At 37.7% G+C, this 20,348-nt stretch overlaps 1 protein-coding gene across 1 annotated transcript in view; it reads left to right on the top strand.

Moving 5' to 3' along the window:
* Positions 1 to 3,732: 3,732 nt before the first annotated feature.
* The window catches only part of LOC144519266 (transient receptor potential cation channel subfamily M member 7-like), a 43,596-nt gene continuing 26,980 nt past the window's right edge, over positions 3,733 to 20,348 (top strand). Inside the window, 16 exon segments of the mRNA XM_078252281.1 lie at positions 3,733 to 3,752; positions 5,605 to 5,684; positions 6,020 to 6,058; positions 6,791 to 6,998; positions 7,831 to 8,044; positions 10,236 to 10,360; positions 10,603 to 10,623; positions 10,625 to 10,775; positions 12,067 to 12,241; positions 13,658 to 13,781; positions 14,929 to 15,001; positions 17,272 to 17,372; positions 19,416 to 19,550; positions 19,658 to 19,711; positions 19,794 to 19,934; positions 20,191 to 20,325. Coding sequence (XP_078108407.1) covers positions 3,750 to 3,752; positions 5,605 to 5,684; positions 6,020 to 6,058; positions 6,791 to 6,998; positions 7,831 to 8,044; positions 10,236 to 10,360; positions 10,603 to 10,623; positions 10,625 to 10,775; positions 12,067 to 12,241; positions 13,658 to 13,781; positions 14,929 to 15,001; positions 17,272 to 17,372; positions 19,416 to 19,550; positions 19,658 to 19,711; positions 19,794 to 19,934; positions 20,191 to 20,325 — 1,779 coding nt within the window. The 5' untranslated portion in view covers positions 3,733 to 3,749.

Here is a 20,348-nt window from a genome sequence, read left to right on the forward strand (position 1 = left end):
GAATAACCTTTGACTGATGAAAAAGGTGTTTTACAATATTTTACTGTTAAGAACATAAGAGTTAACATTAATCCTTCTTTATGGCTGACATAACGTTAGTGACTGTCCTGTCACTAAATTAAGCTAATGCTATAGCTTATGTCAGGTACATTTTTTTATTTAAGTAATTAGCAATATATCAGATGCTGTTTGTCATGTAGACTATGTATTCAAGCGGCAGCTCCAGGGCTGAACTGCAGTTATTCAAGTGGCCATTTTGAGCGAGTCAATCCCCATAGGTTCCTAAAGAATCCCAACTTCACAGCAGAAATAAACATGTTTACAGCTGGAACAAAAGGTTTTGGTCTTTATAGCTAATGCCCCCCTACATGACAACTATGGGAGGTGCATTTTTGTATAAATCCACTTTTAAATTATATTAAGGCTTAAGTCCTGTAGCCTACTACACAAGATAAGGTATTTAGATATGAAAACCCGCATTTTTTATATACAAGCATCCTGTGTCGTACATACATGTCTGGCATTTGTAACAAAGCAAACCACTTGAAAAGCCCTTGAACATCTCAACACGGTTCTCATAAATACAGGTTTTACAATATTGTTGATACTGGAGTAAGTGCAGTATGTCACTGTCATATTATAGAAAGTATTCTATAAAAAAACATTTTATGTGTTTATATTATATATTTTATATGCCTAGCTGAACTCCATACATTTTAGACTGTATTTTATAACATTTACCTATTCATCAGTGAGGAAGTATATTTTGTCAACCCAGCGCTATTGACTTGGCTTACTGCCAAGACATATGCTCACTGCTAGTCACTAGAAGGATATTGTACATTTTTACTTACACAAACAAGGCTTACGTGCTTTAGTGCTGAGCTGCCTGTGTATAATAGCACAATATAAAAGGCATCTTACCTGTTCAGCAACTTCCTGGTCAACCCTGAGGGTTTGCTGCTGCATTATTGCAGACTTTCTGCAGAGCAAGTTTTTCTTGGTCTGCTATTGTTAACTTGTGTTGTCTTCCTGTCGACCATGAACTTGTTGTCCTTAGGGTCAAAATTTAATTGTTGGCGCTTTTTCCAACATTTCTGTCACTTATTTCAACACTTTTTTTATTCATGGTCAATAAACCTAATTTATATGATATTATAACTAATTTTTGAGTTTAACAAAGCAGAAATTATTAAATATTTTGACCAATAGTTAAGATCAGAGGATGCTGAGTGGATCACAGACTGGTTTATGTCAAAGTTTAGTCAGGATACTGTTTTGAAACCATTCAAAAACTTTTTTTTCAAATGCTATGAAATTTTATTAAACACCCAAAATGCAATGAAAGTAATCATTAATTTTACCTGTGAATAATGTTGTATGGGTTCCATACAATACACATCCATGCATCCATGTTATTTTTGGGAAATTTGTTTGAAATAAACCCATATTTCTGATATAAAAAACATTGAAAACGGGTCAAATTTGACCCGAGGACAACACAAGGGTTACACAAAACTGCAGCAACATAGTTTGCATAATTTCCAGTTTGTCATGAAAGTAAACCAAGAGGAAACCAGAAGCACCGGACCACCTGAAATGATTTCAGGCAGATACCCCTGTTCCTTTACTGTTTCTTGTCTAGATGGGGAAATTATGTGAACTCAGTTGTGACTGTGAGTGCTGTATCTGTCACCGTTTAAATTTTAGATTCTGCTATCTTTTTTATTAGTGCATGGTCCACACTCCACAGCAATAATCACATATTTAAAATATTTTGAGTCATCATAAGAAACGTAGTAGAATCTGCATTTTTCTGTTATATTTTGTGACTGTTGATATCAGTCTTAAAAACTAATAAATCCTATTGGGTACCACATTCAAATAAGGCCCCCTTTACGTGGCTTTGTCAATGTTAATACATAATTTACTACTTTAAAATAGACCAGTTAAGCCATTTAAAACATGTTTTGTTTAACGCAGTAAAAATGTAGGTAAATATTAATACATGTTCATGGGTTTCTCACTTTCCAACGAGTCCTTAAGTCTTCAGTTATACATGTCAAGTCATTGAAAAAGGGTGTTTATAATTATCCAGTCTGCAAATGTAGAAGTTGTTATAAAGGCTATTCATGGATTTTAATCTAGGTGCTCTGCAAATCTTTCATCGGAGGTAAAGGTGGAGGGGTCTTGCTAATAAATTAAAGAGTTAAGACAAAGCAAATGTGGATGAGGATTAACACCACCCACAGGGCTTTGGAAACCCAAAGTTGTTCTTATAAATGACTTCTGAGTAATTTATAAAGCATTAGTATATGATTTATGAACCATTAATAAAGACACTAGTTAGTATACTTAAGAAAGGGTGCCTTATTAGAAAAGAGGAACCATGCTTTGTTATTTTAGATCAATTCATAATCTCATAGCTGTTCTGTTATATTAACAGTCAGGCTGAGAGTGTGACAGGACTAGGGAAGTTAAAACAATGCATCTTTTTGCTGGCTGCATCTTTTTGCTGGCTGTTTTTACTTACTTTTACTGCAAAATAAATGCCTAAAGTAAGCAACATGGAATAACCAGCGGGGAAAACTCTCGCTTTGCCAGACCATCCACACGCTACGGAGCAGAGGAGGGTCTGGCTAGTCCACACAGCATTCCAGGATGGGAGAAAAACATGCTTTGGTTTATTGGCATTTCTTTAAACCAATCACAATCATCATGGGCGGCACTATGCTCTGCACTGAGCCGCTGTAAAATAGTCTTGTGAGAGAAAACTCAGATTTGACAGATAGACTAGCTAGCTGTCTCAATTTACCCTGCAGAGATCTGAGAAGCAGCCAACCATAGTCCTCATAAATCCAGCAAAGTTTAAAATTCCAACACAAAGAAAGCGGAAGAAAACGGACATCAGCAAAAATACATGCATCCTCGGAAATTCCGAGGCACCAGTGCAATCCCCCGAAGTGGAACGTCAAGGATATGGACTAGTTGGGAATAACCTTTAACTGATGAAAAAGGTGTTTTAAGTTAGCAAAATCAGATGCTGTTTGTCATGTAGGCTATGTAAAGCGGCAGCTCCAGGACTGAACTGCAGTTATTCGAGTGGCCACTTTGAGCAAATCAATCCCCATAGGTTCCTAAAGAATCGCAACTTAATTCACAGCAGAAATAAACATGTTTACAGCTGGAACAAAAGGTTTTGGTCTCTATAATGCCCCCCTACATGACAACTACAAGAGGTGCATTTTTATATAAATCCACGTTTAAATTATATTAAGGCTTAAGTCCTGTAGCCTACACAAGATAAGGTATTTTGGTATGAAAACCCGCATTTTTAATATACAAACATCCTGTTTCATAATGTCTGGCATTTGTAACAAAGCAAACCGCTTGAAAATCCCTTGAAAATTCAGTGAGAAATTATGCTTTTAATTGTAGACAGACCTCCTGTCTCTAAAACACAGCTACGCCGTCATAATCTGGCGGCCGTGTCGACGTATCGCTCCAATGAACAGCAGCGGCCAATGTAAGGCTATCTAATACTGCCATGTGACTTTGCTGGCTGAGTCGGTTCGTTATATAGCGTCTGTCTGGAGTCTCACAACTATGAAAACGCAACCTTTCGTTGGAGCGTGTCTCTCCAACCTCTACCGGGCTTTCCTTCCGAGGCTAAACAGAGAGCAACGCCGATAGATGGATAGGCCTAAAAGCCATGCCACAGCTTTTCCTGAGTCTCAACGGTGAAGAAAATGGTATGTGATAATATCAGAGTAGTCAAGTGCCTTCTTCTGGGTTCGACAGTGTTAGTCAAATTGGCGCGGAGGATCGTTGTGACTGATTGGGGGTTTTAACTTTTGAGTGGCAGGTCCCCCGATGCATGCTGCATTTTGCTTGCTTTTTTTTTTTTTTTACACATGGATGCTTTCCTTGTCTTTGTGAAACTACAGTGGATATATGACAGCAATGTTTCTGCAAATAGGCCTACTCAATTACTAAACAGTAGGAGCATTGTTTTCAAAATCCACAGGAGACAATTGTTTTAGCATCTTGAATTCTAAATGCAAACATAATATGCCATAAACAGGAACTGTATTTTCCGGTACATTAAAAAGACGTAAGCCTTACTTTGTATCAAATTAGACCATAACTACAAATAATGTTGTTTTTATTAGACAGAAGACAAACAGTTATACCCTAATTAAAGGCCAAACGCCTAAATTATCCCAGTAGGCTACATAAATAAGATATAATAAGCCTTACTTTCTATCAAATCAGACCAAAACAAGAAATAATTTGATCTTTATTAGACAGAAAACGAACATAGTTAGACGCTATTAACCATATACCATATGCTGTATAACTAGGCTATAGAAACTCAAAATATAGGCTATCTAGAAAATAGCCTATATTATACCAAATTCTATTTAGAAACCAAATGCTTATTAGAAGAAAAGTGGAATGTCAAACCATGTCGTCACATCTGCCCCAATTTCAGTGCATCATGCCTGGAGGCACTCCGGAGGTACAATTCTTTCTGTATATCTTTAGACGTTTAGAGTCTATACAATCACAAACAAGTCAGGGGGTTACCAAAAAGAAAATATAATCAAAACAAAAGCAAAAAGATTCAAATAAATAGGCTATACAGTAAAGCAAATTATTTAAAAGCTTTTGGGTTTGTACAGTTATATATATATAGCAATTCACCATCTGCAAGTAACAAATTGTCTCTTCTGTCTTCACAGGCAAATGAGGGACAACAGGGCAGCAGGTGTAACATTAAAAAATCAGACACAAGCGAACTGCAAAGCCTACACAATCAATCAATGAATGCATTTTTGAAATATCACATATGTGTTTATTTAACCTGTATACTAATACGAAAATATGTGCATCATTTCGCCATTTTCATTGTAAGGTGTAGAAATTACTATGATCTAACTTGGCAATGTTTACAAATTAAGGAAATAAGACTGATAACCTAGTTTATTTTACGGTACACTTCTGTTCTTATTTGTTGCTAATTACCCACTAATAAGCAACTAGTAAGAACGTGACGAAATAAAGATAAGATGTCGTAGAGCTTTTACAGCCTATATGTGGTCGGATAGTTACATTACATGGAAAGTACACATCTAATGTCTTAAATGTGAAAGTAGAGTGTCAATAAAGCATGTATTAGTATAGCCATAGGGCTACAGTAGGCCTATGCACCTACAAACACCACGGGACTCCTCCAGGCATGATGGACTGAAGTTGGGGCAGATGTGACGACGTGGTTTGACATTCCACTTCTCGTTTTGTCTAAGAAAGACCTAATTATTTCTTGTTTTTCTCTAATTTGATGGAAAGTAAGGCTTATTATATCTTATTTATGTACTAATTGCGATGTTTTGAGCGTAATTTAGGCGTTTGGCTTTTAAATAGGGTATAACTGTTTGTTTTCTGTCTAAGAAAAACAGCATTATTTCTAGTGTTGGTCTAATTTGATACAAAGTAAGGCTTATTACATCTTTTTAATGTATAGGAAAATAAAGTGTGACCACAGGAACATCACCTGCTGTCCACTGTTTACGATATTCAACTGTTTCTTTTTGTTCACAGTCCCAGAAACCCTGGATAGAAAGCACTTTCACCAAGCGGGAATGTGTGTACATGCTTCCAGTGTCAAGGGACTCCCACAGGTATGTGCTTGCTTAGACGTTATGGCAGTGTGGTGATACTCATGACTGTGATCCTAACCATGAGTTTTGTGATCTGTTGCATCTTTAATCCCCTTGGCAGGTTTCACAATGCTCTCTTGCTTAAAGGCCAATCTAAATGGGCTGCCTGCCCAGCTGACAAATAACCTTCCTTAACGTCCTCAAACTTTGTCTACTGAGAGCTTTCTTCTTACTAGGAGAGATCAGACCATTATAACTGTCTTTGTATCTTTGCAAATGTACTCCACATTTTGGTGTTTTGTATTTATTGACATTTAAATCAATTAATAATTATGTTGCTGTGAAATTCCTTTCAGATGCCTTCCAGGATGCCAGATTTGCCAACAGCTAGCCCGGTAAGTATCTGTTTGGTCTTTGTTCCCCTCATTCTTTGTTAATTGACGGGATGAGTCTGAACGAAGTTTTAAGAGTCCATACTAACTAGTTAACTTCACACCAGAAAAGGCCTGCAGGCAAATTCTTTTACAATTCCAGTGAACAAGAAAAATGTAACCTCGACGTCAGGATGCACATTCTTGCATGAGATAATTAAAGGTGTGAAAACAAAAACGCTTAGGTTGGTCATTAATTGTAAAAATACATTAATGAGCCACATTGAAAGTAGAGGTTGTTAAAATAAGTTTTTTTTTTCTTTTTCTATGTAATATTGCTGGGGGAGATTTGGATGTTTCAGATTATTCAGAGTAATTATTATCATATGTCGCATATGCAGTTTACAGTGGCTAACATTAGCTACGTTGGTTTCGTTAAAAAAGGTCGTCTCTAGCAGACTTTTTAATGTTTTCAGTTAAGAACCATGCAAAATGGTCTTAAATATGCACTTGATGGCTATATACAGTACATGATTGTGTGGTAAAAGACAAAACAAAAAGTAATTTTTCCCGTAATATAATTTCCCTGCTTTTAAATATCTGTTATATAGCCATTATGAATGTGCCATAAATTAAGCATGTACTATTGTTAATATTATGTTGTACCTTTTGTGTTCTACAGCATTGCTGCTAACATGCATAGACTGTATTAAACAGAATAAGTATCAATTAAAAGTGATTCTGTTAACCCTCAAGATGCTGCTGTGGACGGCTGGTGCGGCAGCATGTTGGCTTTACAGCCAGCTTGGCCACGAAGTACTCAGACGTGAGGCTAGGTGAAAACCCCAACCTGTCCATGCCCGAGCTGGAGGAGTGGTCGGTGGAAAAACACACAGAGGCGAGCCCCACTGACACCTATGGTGTCATCAATTTCCAGGGAGGGTCTCACTCATACAGAGCCAAGGTAGGAGGGCATGTTGTTCATGTAAAAAGACAGCTTTTGAGTCTTGATAACTATGATATGGATTGTTGAAGAATGGTCTTACGCAGTATTTTAAGGTGTTTTCTTTAATCAAGATGTGTGTAGACTCATTATAAACATTTATGTACATACATTTTACCTTATGTATGCAGTATTTCTCAAATGACTTTAATCACCAATACATTTGTGTTAGTATGTCATTGTTAACCAACAAACTCAAAATAAAATAAGGAAAATGCAGTCTTTATTACTGATTATTAGGGGTCTCAGGATCAATTTTTCATTCTGAATCGAAAATCGGTCAAAATGAGCTTTTAATTTCTATCATCGACATCAAAAGCAAGTTCGCCGATTCTCTTAGTGTTTCTTTTTCTCTCTAACCCTGTCTACTTGCGCGCATCCGAAGAGGACACAGTGTAGCTTCCCAGTAACTTAACCTGCAGCTAAAGACACAGCGAAGCTTACCGGTAGCCTACAGCTGCTTTTCCAGACACCATGTCCACTACCGGAGTCAGAGATGACAAAACAAAATACATAACCGGAAAATCCTACTGTTATAGTAGTCTAACAATAGCATAGCAGTGAGTGCTGGAATTTTTTTTAAATTTAATCAAATTCAAAAGTCAATTTTAATCGTAGATTTGATGAATTATAACACCCCTACTGGTTATTATTACAATGTAATGCTGTACCAATTAGTCATTTTTCAACCAAGCACTGCTTGGTTTCAGCTTCTTGGATGTTGCTGCTTTTTTCTGCTTTATGTGTTCATGTCAACATGCTGTTCTTGTCTTATCTGTGCAATCGTCGGCAGTATGTGCGTTTGGCCCACGACTCGCCACCAGAGAGCATCCTGCGGCTGATGCTGAAGGAGTGGCATATGGAGCTTCCTAAGATCCTCATCTCTGTCCATGGAGGAGTTCAGAACTTTGAGCTGCACCCACGCCTCAAGCAGGTGGTAGGCAAGGGCCTCATCAAAGCTGCAGTCACCACCGGGGCCTGGATTCTCACCGGAGGGGTCAACACAGGTTTGTAGTCAGAGAGAGATTATTTTAGTCTTGACGGAGAAATAACAAACAAACTATGATAACGGGATAAATGTTTAGCTCATGGCAGGGTTTTTCCTGCATAGAGAAAGTTTTGGCACCCCTTCTAAGAGGTTTATAGCCAGCACCAAAATGTCTGATTTTCAGCAGCCATCTCCCTCTCATCCACAGCTGCCATGTTTTACACATGCAGCTGCTGTTGATAAGCCAGCTAAACTGATGAAAACAATTACGTCGGTAATACCGAGGACCAATTCACGTTAATTCAAATGGTGCCATATTTCGGTACCTGAGAGCGCATAAGGTGTCCCAGTTTGACAGTAAAGGATTTAATTTGTGCAGCCTTATTGCTGTGATATGTGAGAGTAAGTGGATTTTATAGTAGGCTTCTGCTTAACTAATCAAATACAAATGAGCTACACAGTGCTTTATAGTGTGTTGTAACATAACGCCACCAAAACGGCGACCCTCTGTAAACGTTATGAATTCAAACATGCCAGGTTTTAATATTTTGTGATATTTTGTCAAAACTAATCAAAGGGCAGAATGCTCTTACAAATCACGAGGGAGGGGGAGCGATTTCACTTTTGGCTAACGTGATAGACTGTTATTGCTGTTGATGAACCGCCTTTAGCATACATTACATTCATTACAAATTTAACTTTAAGTTAAACATGTGTGTTTTAACTTCACCTGGGGAAACTGACTTCACCTTCAGAGGCTCAGGGGCAGCTCAGTCGCTCTAGTCTTTGAAAATAAAAACAGGTTAAAATAGAATAACATACAAATACAAGAATAAAAGTTACAGTGCAGTGTAAGAAATTAATAATTATTTGATTTACTAGGTTATAGGGACAGGTTTGGGAGGGGAGATGGAGGTGTCTTATTTTGTGTGGTGTGTAAAATGTTCTAAATAAATAACAAAATGTTCTACGAAATAGGATAAATAGCTTTGGAATTATTTTTACAAATAAAATCTATTTTGTTATTACAGAGGGAAGGTACTGTTGGGTACCGGAACTGAATTTCAGGTACCAGTAAAATATTCAACGGTACCCAACCATAGTAATAGCAGTTTCCTTATGTAAGTCACTCCTACATTTTTCAAATAAACATACCGTCAAGCCCTGTTCATATTAATTAAACAAACTGGACTTTGGGGTCAAGTTTAGTCGGCTCTGAGCCCAGGTTCCAGATGTTAAAGCCCCTTTTCTGGACTATCGAATATATTGATATTCCATTATATTTTATGTTTTAAATTGTTACCTGCCACCAGAATTTTGTGTTTTCCTTGACATAAATTAAGACATTTTCACCATAAATTGGTGCCTAAAAATTTATCAGAATGCAGGAAATTAAAGGTGCTGTAGGTAGGATTGCGAAGATCCAGGACTTAGCCAAAAGATTTGAACATCGACAACTTCTCAGTCCCTCCCCCCTTTCCGCTAAAGCCCAGAACGGTCTCCTAAGCCCCTCACCCCACAAGGGAGAATGAATGCGAGTGATTGACACGCAGTTAGACACCCCCCCCGGCCCTGATTGGTGCATCTGAACAGAGAGCTGTGGACTTTTACAAATCGCACTACAGGCTGTAGGTGGTGCCAGAGGAGCCTGATTATTTTTAAATTACCTGCTTCATGTAGTTCTACTCGAACAGGGTCAGTTTCAGCAAATATGACAGAAAGTTAGTTTTATTAGTCTTACCTACTGCACCTTTAAGTCTTTGATGCTCAAAATGTCCTCGCGGAATGTGTCCCCCCAAAGGGCCATTCTGGAAAAACCCTGCATGGGAAAATAATAGAGCAAACGTGTGAATGTTAAACTGCATTCTGAGTGTCATAAAGAATTGGTGGTGTTGTTTTTTACGGATATTGCAGCTAAATAACTTTTACTTTCCACCCCTGCTCCCTAACACATTCCCTAAATGAACACTCACGCGCATTTACATTATACTCAAACCTGCACAAACACACATGCGCTGATGTAGCAGAAGTTGTAATACCGGGCTCTAAGCGTGTCATTTGGCTGTGTGTCGTGGCCGAGGTGTGTCTGCAGCCACAGCACAACGTTAAGATGGTGTGGTATGATCATAGTGTTTAAATCAATACTTACAGGGTCAATTACCCAGACCAGCCTCTGGCACCCTGATCTGTTTTCTGTATCCTTTGTAAAGGTGTGGCTAAGCATGTGGGAGATGCTCTCAAAGAACACTGTTCAAAATCATCAAAGAAAATTTGCACTATTGGGATCGCATCCTGGGGAGTCATTGAAAACAGGAACGATCTCATTGGCAGAGACGTAAGATGCAACTTTATTTTGTTCAAGATTATTTCGAAAGATCTCGATACTTTGACAGCAATTCTAAGATACCCAATAACCTCTATCTATTTAATGTTGAGTCTTTTTCATGACAACATTCATTTTCATCATAGCTCAGATTGTTTTATTTTGTGCACAGAAGTCATTTTTCTTTCTTTTTTTTCCTCACTCTCCTATCCTCTTCCCTTGTACTGCTTTCTGTCAATCTGTCAACACTGCAGATTGTCGCCCCGTATCAGACTGCTGCTGAACCCTCTAAGCAAACTTAACATTCTCAACAATCTGCATTCCCATTTCCTCCTGGTGGATGATGGGACAGTAGGCAAGTACGGCGCTGAGGTCCAACTGCGGCGGGACCTGGAGAAGCACATCAACCTCCAAAGAATACACGCACGTAAGAAAACTAAACTTCAATACAATAGTTTCCAATGCTTGGATTCTTGAAAAACATCCCTTTAGATCCGCAAAAGCCGTCTTGGGCTCTTCTGAGATAATGCAGTGACGTTGTTTGTGTCTGGAAAGCCAAAAACATTCCTTACTGATATACCAATCTCCTGAAATCTGAAATCCATTGTGTCATATGAAAACATTTGCCAACTTGTTTGTCATGTTGCTGTTGGGGGCTTTGAAGTTGTACATCACAAAGATTCAACTCCACACTGTGTTGTACTTGATTTTAAATGTGTGCCACTGCCTCAAATCCTAAATAATAGAGTGCCCCCTTCTTACAAGAAAAAACTAACTTAAATTCCATGTTATGTTTTCTCTTTTACTTGCTAATGATGGCCATTAAACATAAAGTTGTCGTGAATGTCCATGAAAATGTCCCTAATGCTCAGACATGCCTCCCACAGGTTGGCACATAACTTTCATTATTTTTTTAAATTATTAATATACAGTTTCACCAAAGGTGCATAAAATTGCCTGCAATTGCAAAATTGACTCGTAGAAAGAGACTGACATGGTTTTCTTCCTGGATAAAACAAAATATCTGACTATTTTCATGTGTTAAAACGGGTTTAATTTGCCCTGGCATGAGATTTTCTGGATATCATTCATTAGCAATAGGATGTGGTTAACAAAATACTGTATGTGCAGCAGATAATCTTGGTGTGTACTTGTGTGTGAATACCAATTTGGGCCATGTTAAATACATCAGGGTAATTCAGATGGTGTCAGAAAAGCTGTCAAGATTTTTAAGATTTTTACAATCTAGCATTTCTGAAAGTCATACATTACATTTTGTGATAAAACACAATCTTTGTTATTCACATCTTAGTTAAAAAAAATCTAAATAATAACTTGTATTGTTCTTTCAGCAGTGAAATATGATGGGAGTTGGGTTGAATTTACTTCATTTAATTTAGGCTCAGGAAGTGCAGTCAGTAAATCTTGAAACAGATCAGATAGAAACAACCAAAACGTTGAGTGATTATCTGGCATCATTAATTCCTATATTAGACATTATGTAAAGTATTGTGTGTTATGATTACATAGCCTTTAGATAGCACTAAACTCCAAGGTGTAATCATTATGAAGTCAGTTTGTCTTTGCCTGGTGGAAGCTAGGTGATAACAGTGAGCTAGTTATTACCATCTCAAAGTCTTACAAACTGTCACTTGGGTGGAGCTGTATTAGTAGAATAACATTAGAACTGAGTCTACTCTTCATCTTCCTTCTTGTAGGAATTGGTCAGGGTGTCCCTGTTGTGTCTCTGATAATTGAGGGGGGTCCCAATGTGATCCTGACCGTGCTAGACTACCTTCAGGAGCGCCCTCCTGTCCCAGTGGTGGTGTGTGAGGGGACTGGCCGTGCTGCTGACATACTGGCCTATGTCCACAAGCAGACTGAGGAGGGAGGGTAGGACACACACACACACACACACACACACACACACACACATACTGTTTTAGTCTTGATTTTTTATTTGTGTAATGGCAAATGAAATTATGAACAGATGATAGGAAAGGAAGGACTGAAAGGAGAAACAGTGGGTTCCCAACAGAGAATTAAAGTGCTCATTTTATGCTTTTTGTTTTTTCCCTTTCCTTTATTGTGTTATATATCTGGTAACACTTTACAATAAGGTACACATAAAAAGTAGGTAGTTAGTGATTAACGAATGAGGAACGAATGGTTAGTTAATGAGTAGTTACTGATTGACTGTGATTCAAGCACTAATGATTAGTTACTGTTAAACAGACTGGTAGTTACTTTTAAATGAATGAGGAACGAATTGTTAGTTAATGAATAGTTATTGATTGACTGTGATTCAAGCACTAATGATTAGTTACTGGTAAACAGACTGGTAGTTACTGTTAATGAATGAATGAGGAACGAATGAGGAACTACTGGTTAGTTAATGATTAGTTACTGAATGATTGGGACTCAAGCACTAATGATTAGTTACTGATAAACAGACTGTGTGTGTGTTACTGTATTAACGAATCATTAGGAAATCAGTTACTCTGTTCATGGGATTCATAGTAATAAAAAGAATAGACGTGATACAGGATGATTCTGATAATATATTTTAATAATGATATTCACAAAACATTTACATTGACAAACAAGGTATATTCTGTAGCACTTTCATTGGTGATGGCTTAAAAGCAATTGCAAGTGATGCATCATACTGAGTGGTTAATCATTAACAAATGATTAGTTAAGCATTCACTACCATTGGTACTGAGTGATGGTTAGACATTACAAATGATTTGATTAAACCCAGCCAGAGCCAAGTCTGTTATAAAAGAGTTGAAAAAAAAGTTGAACTTGTGACAGTGTAGTTAAAAGTAATCAGCTGACAGGCTTGCACATACGCTGCAAAATGCACACAACCACAATTTGCTTCTTCATTGTAAACTGTATCCATGAACACAATCTAGTTCTTTCATTAATAGTTTGGTTATCTTGGACAGTGATCCAAATAGTGATCCAGTTTAGTTACATATTTCTTTGCTGCTCCTATTTAAAATGTATCTTTTTGTTAGCTGACATGCAAAAAATGAACCAACCAATCGCTGCTATGTTTAAGCAAAAAGGTAGGGATTTGTTATAGTCTATCACCGGAAACATGCACAGATCCAGAGCAGATACGATTAAGGTTTATCCATTCCTTTGAAAGTTACTTAACAGGAAAAAGGAAATGGAATATTAAAGTAACAAAAAATAATAACCTAATTGAACAAATACACCTATATTTGTTTGTGTTTTACAGCTGTGTGGGTTTAAGCAATGTGACCATAACCATGTAATACTGTAATTGTTCTACAGTAGTCTTCCTGATGGAGTGGAGACTGACATCATCGCAACCATCAAGAAAACCTTTAACTTCAGCCACAGTGATGCCGTCCATCTCTTTCAGACTCTGATGGAGTGCATGAAGAGCAAAGAATTGGTACATTCATGCATGTTTTAATCACTTTCATACACTTCTTATCATTCATGTTTAGTTTTTATTTATTTCCATTTCAGTGAGTGCTGCAGTAAAATAAACTTGCAAAGATCAGAGTCATTTAAAAATAATTCCTGAAAACCAAATGCAAAAGCTTCTGAAGAAGTAAAATAAAGTACGGCAACTTTCAACTTCATCAATCTTATTGAAGTACTATGGGGTGCCGTTTGTAAAGCGGCTCACGCTGAAAATAACAGCAACATTTTGTCACATTTAGCTTCAAACAATGTTTAAAAAACTGGTATGAATTTTTGAGGGTCACTTTTTTGCACATCTACAACAATATTTGTCAACTTAGAGATATTTGAAATAGTTAAATCCAAATATTAAATGTTACACCTAAATGTTAAATTTAAATCTAAATCTAAATGTTAAATCTAAATCTAATTGTTTAATCTAAATGTTAAATCTAAATCTAAATGCTAAATTTAAATCTAATTGTTTAATCTAAATGTTGAATCTAAATTTAAATGTCAAATCTAAATGTTGAATCTAAATGTTAAATGTTAAATCTAAATGTTTCGAGATGCATTTTGAATGTGCATATTAGTTAAATATTTAGTTTGCAAGTATTTAGATTTAACATTTAGCTGTTAGATTCAACATTTGTTAGATTTATTTTATTTAGTTTCTGAACATTTAGATTTAACATTTAACATTTAGATTCAACATTTTGATTTAGATTTAGATTTAACATTTAGATATAGATTTAACATTTAGATTGAACATTTAGATTTAACATTTAGATTGAACATTTAGATTTAACATTTAGATTTAACGTTTAGATTTAACATTTAGATTTAGATTTAATATTTAGATTTACCATGACAAATGTTGTTTTAAATGTGCAAAAAAGTGACCCTGAAAAATTACGTACGGTTTTTAACCCATTGTTTGAAGCCACGCAAACTGTTGCTCATTGACCAGCGTGAGAGCCGCACACAAGCATTATAAACACTGCCACAGAGACAACTGTGATGGTCCCACTGATAGTTTTTTATAAAGCAATATATATCACAAACTCTTTAAACATCTGGATAATGTCTGTGGGAACATGTTGATAAGTGCTATCTTGTTTCTTGGAAAACAGATCACTGTGTTTCACATCAGCTCCAAGGAGCACCAGGACATTGACGTAGCCATTCTGAGGGCTTTACTCCAAGGTTAGTAGATTATTTCTTTTTAAATCTTTTTTTTTCCCCCCAACTTCTTTAATAAAAGAACTGAGTCACAAAAGTCACATAAAGTTGACTCAGTCTATTCAAATGCTGAGGTTGTTGGCATTGGGAAATAAAGATTTCAAGACTTTGTAATGTTTTCACTCTGATATAGATATGCTTTGAGAACAGCGTTCCCCCTGTGTGCCCTTCTCTTTGTGTTCCTGAGGAGATCATGTTGCCCACATTCACAGGGCCTCCTTATTTCAACACTGTCAGTTGTGTCACTGTGCAGAGTTCCCCAAGGCTCCATTCTATTCTGTTTAACATCTACATGCTTCCACTGGCTCAGATTATGGAAAACAACAAAAGAAATTACCATAGTTATGCGGACAACACACAAATTTACATTACCTTATCGCCAGGGGACTATAGTCCAATACAACAACTGAGTATGTGCATTGAACAAATTAACAACTGGATGTGCAAGAACTTTCTTAAATTAAATGAAGAAAAAACTGATGTGGCTGTTTTTGGAGCAAAAGAGGAACGATTAAAAGTGAGTGCTCAGCTTCAATCGACAATGTTAAAAACAACGGACAAAGCCCGAAATCTTGGTGTAGTCATGGACTCAGACCTGAATTTCAACAGCCACGTTAAGACAATTACAAAGTCAGCATATTATCATATATATATTAAGAATATATCAAGGGTTAAAGGACTTATGTCTCAGCAGTATTTGGAAAACCTTGTCTATGCTTTTATCTTCAGTAGACTCGACTACTGTAACGGTGTCTTTACAGGTCTCCCTAAAAAAATCAATCAGACAGCTGCAGCTGAACACTGCTGCTTAAGTCGTTACTAAGACCAAGAAAGTGGATCACATCACTCCAGTTCCGAAGTCGTTACACTGATTTCCAGTCCCTCAAAGAATTGATTTCAAAATACTTCTGTTGGTTTATAAAGCACTAAACGGTTTGGGGCCAAAATATATTTCTTATCTGCTGCTATATTATGAACCACTTAGACCTCTCAGGTTGTCTGGGACATTTCTGCTTTCTGTCCCCAGAGTCAGAACTAAACAGGGAGAAGCAGCATTTAATTTTTATGCACCACATATCTGGAACAAACTCCCAGAAAACTGCAGGTCCACCGCAACTCTGTTCTTTTAAATCAAGGTTGAAGACCTTTCTTTTTAAAGCTGCCTTTCTTTAAATGATTGTTCACTTCTTATACTGCACTGTAACTTTTATTCTTGTATTTTATCTGTTTTTATATATTTATTGTTACTGAAGTTAGATTGTTGAAAATTGGAACTGTATGACAATCTATGTAAGCATATAATGAGAATTAAAAAGTCCAGTGGGATTGGCCGTTCTGGGAACTGCAAGGATTGCGGGTGGATTACGCGTATAGAGCAACGGCTTACACATTGTCCCACACTAGCGTCCTATAATCTCGTATTTTATCTGTTTTTATATATTTTTTTGTTTTCAACTGCTCTTTAATGTTTTAAATAAATTGCCCTGTTGCTGAAATGTGCTAAACAAATAAAGCTTCCTTGCCTTGCCTTGCCTTGAGCAACTTACTTTGTTTTCATTATGCTGTAGAGAATCTGTGTCTTTTTATTTTAGTATAACTGCAGTTGGAATAAAAAGAAGATAAATACCCACTTAACTCTGACTAGCTGTTGTGTGAACACAGGCATTCTTTGATTCAAGTATGAAAGAAATAATTCACAGGAAAGAGGTGTTTTATACTGAATGTAGGTGGCGGAAAAAGACAAACGCAAGGAATTTTTGAGTGACTGCAACTAATCGATAGTCTGGAGAGTGTGGTTCAGACACTCAAAATACAAACAAACAGTGACAGTAGTCCTGGTAAAACAGCAACTCCTCTGAAGGACAGAGAAGTAGAAGAATACTGAGTGCTGCTTAAAGATATTTCTCTCTTCCACTTTCATTCAATTTATTTGTGTGAAATTGAAATTCCCGCTGGATTCTTATTTGACCTTCACACAATCAATTCTGTGTACAGTGATTATGATCATTTGATTCAGATGGCTCCTAGAGGACAATTAACCAGATTAGTATGGAAGAGAGCAGTAAACTGAACAGGGATTTACTTTGTAGTCTAATTGTGTAATTGACTGTATTACTGCCCTGGCCGTGCACTACTAATCCTGCTAGCTGGCTAACAGGAAATACAAGGCTTTACTTGTCTGTGAATAAATGTCTGTATATATGTTTACACATGGCTGTATCTGTGTATTTCAGGCACAAATGCATCTGCCTTCGATCAGCTGGTCCTAACACTGGCCTGGGACCGAGTAGACATTGCCAAGAATCATGTGTTTGTGTACGGACAGCAGCTTCTGGTACGTATGCGTGCTTGTGTGTGCGTGCCACGTCTTTGACAAATGTTTGCTTAGCTGAGCATTGGCTCCAAACCTTGCCCAAAATGATCCCAGAATCGTTTCTAACCACAATCTGCAGTCTGAGGAGCTATGAAACTGGAGTCAGGCAGGCTGTTTATTTTGATACTTGAGGGAATCCTGGCTTTTGCGTGAAAAGGAGGATATATGATATCTATTTATGTTTCTTAACCCAGGCAATGTTGTGTGTGTGTTGTTTGTGTGTGAGAGAGCAAGATACATAACAGAAACAAAACAAATAACATGCATATCAGTCTAGTTCATGAATCTACACGGAAGCTCGAGTAAGAATTTACATACAGTGGTGTGAATAAAGTGAGTATCGGTGAGTGCTGGCTTTAAACTAGTGAAAAATAAATATGCATCAGAAATAAACTTGTCTTACATTCACAGATAAAGTTATAGATGGTGAGTTTGTGGTGTGTGTGTGTGTGTGTGTGTGTGTGTGTGTGTGTGTGTGTGTGTGTGTGTGTGTGTGTGTCCTACCCTCCCTCCTCGGTCTGCTTGTGGACATAGGCCAGTATGTCAGCAGCATGGCCGGTCCCCTCACACACCACCACTGGGACAGGAGGGCTCTCCTGAAGGTAGTCTAGCACGGTCAGGATCACATTGGGACCCCCCTCAAAGATCAGGGCCACAACAGGGACACCCTGACCAATTCCTACAAGAAGGAAGATGAAGAGTGGGCTCAGCTCTAATGTTATTCTACTAAGGGACCGTTCAGTATTTATGGAATGGACCACCGGAGGAAAATAGGGGAGGGTCATGTCTTTTTATTCTTTGTTGAGGGGAGGGTCATCCAACATGTTTCAGTCCAGGGGGGGGGGGGGTCACCCAACTTTTGTATTCATGAAACAGCAAAAGTGGCTTGTTTGGTACATATTTTTCCATGTAGCTCTTAGTCTTGGCCCTCCTTCGCTACCAGATGGGTCTGACCCATGAGTTTGCTGTGGGGCAGGGCATAGACATATGGGGCAGGGGGAGCTGCCCCCCTGGTGGCTGAAACGGATAATTGCATTGTTTAAAAAATGAGTGGAATAATTACGTCTGGCATGATCAGATATTTTATAAATATCATAAATAACACAAAACAACTAAATGGTGGTAGGTAATACATCAGATTTCATATACTGCTTAGTAAAAAAAATATTTCCTGGCTGACGATGGGAGCAGCAGGACATAAAAAACGAAAATAACTGTTGCACTATGTCTGGACATCTTACCGTGCCAAGGTTGCAATAAAGGTTTCCTAAATGCCACATTTGATGTCAGCTTACTAATTGATTGCGGGTTTTGTGTAGATTTGGACTTTTATACATTTATTCCACTTTGTTTAAACGGCGAAGTGGAGGAAACCTAGTGACGAGTCCATAGCAACCAGTTTGTGTGTTGAATGTTACCCCGAGTGCCTTGCTGAATGGTCTCAATATTTTATTGTTTTATTTCATGTGAATACTAGTGTAACTTAGTATTTGAAGTAATGCAGTAATGCAGGAAGTGTGCATTTAGTTTCCATGCTTATTGTGTTTCCACAACTAACAATGTTAGTGAGTAAATCTACTGAAATGGCCACCACACCATGACAGAGGAGTGTGATACGTCAGATGAGAATGCAGAGGTTTAGTCACATATGTCATGGCTGTAAAAAAACAATGGGAATCTGTATATATTTGCCAAGCGCAAACCAGTACAGAAGGTATTGATAAATTGTTGGGGAAGGGTCATGCCTTTTTTCCAAATCATTTTGCAGGGTCATACAAATTTTTTTACTGGCAGGGGAGGGTCATGTCTTTTTTGGCTAAAGGTCCCAAAACTCCTCTGGTGGCCCCTTAAATAAATAACGAACAGCTCCACCCAAGTGACAGTTTGTTTGTTTTTGTAATGTGGACATATTTTTGGTATTGTCCCTCATTGTGTTAGTTTTATAAATAATCATTTTCTGTTGAAATATGGTTCATAACAACATATTTATCTTTGTGTGTATAGGTGAGCTCCCTGGAGCAAGCAATGCTGGATGCACTCGTGATGGACAGGGTGGATTTTGTCAAGTTGCTCATAGAAAACGGTGTGGGCATGCACCGTTTCCTGACAATCAGTCGGCTAGAAGAGCTCTACAACACGGTAACATTCTGAAACATGCACCAGCTACTGATTAACAGAGATGGGCTGGTTGTAAAGAATGTGTGTGTTTTTGAGTGCTGTAAAGCTTTTTGTATATTCAATTTTAGAAACAACTTCCCAACAACCCAACTCTTCTCCACCTGGTTAGAGATGTTAAACAGGTAACCATCAGCCACATTTTTATCAGTTTAACCAGAATCTGTTCAATCTCATCCATCACTTTGTTTCTGTGCCTTCTCGCAGAGTCATCTGCCCCCAAACTATAAGATCACTTTGATTGATGTGGGCCTGGTTATTGAGTACCTGATGGGCGGGACTTACAGGTGCAACTACACCAGGAAACGCTTCCGAATCATTTACAAAAATCTCCACGGCAACAATAGGGTGAGTTTGAACAGTTGCAAAAATCCTTCAGTGTCTTTATGGCAATGTCCTAAAGGTCTTTTTTAGTGTTGATATTTGAAACTTCTGTCTGTGTTTTAAAATGGCATGATGCACTGATGTTAAAACCTGGCATGTTGTGTGGATGTAGTAAAAAATGATGTTAGGCCTGAGACGGTTATTGAATGGATTGCGAACTGTGATAAAAGTCAGTGAAAGAAAATGAACTAATCTGAAAATGTTTTCATATTCTGCACAGAGGTCGGGGCGCCATGCAGCAGGTCCTGGTTCTCATTTGAGGAAAAGTCACGAGTCTTTTAGCATGCAGGCTGACAAGCAGGAGAAGACAAGGCACAATCACTTCATCAAAACTGCAAAGCCATACAAACCTAAGGTAAATAATGTAATAAAAAGACC

This window comes from Sander vitreus, chromosome 1 (assembly GCF_031162955.1).
Source record: "Sander vitreus isolate 19-12246 chromosome 1, sanVit1, whole genome shotgun sequence".
In the NCBI taxonomy this organism is placed as follows: domain Eukaryota; kingdom Metazoa; phylum Chordata; class Actinopteri; order Perciformes; family Percidae; genus Sander; species Sander vitreus.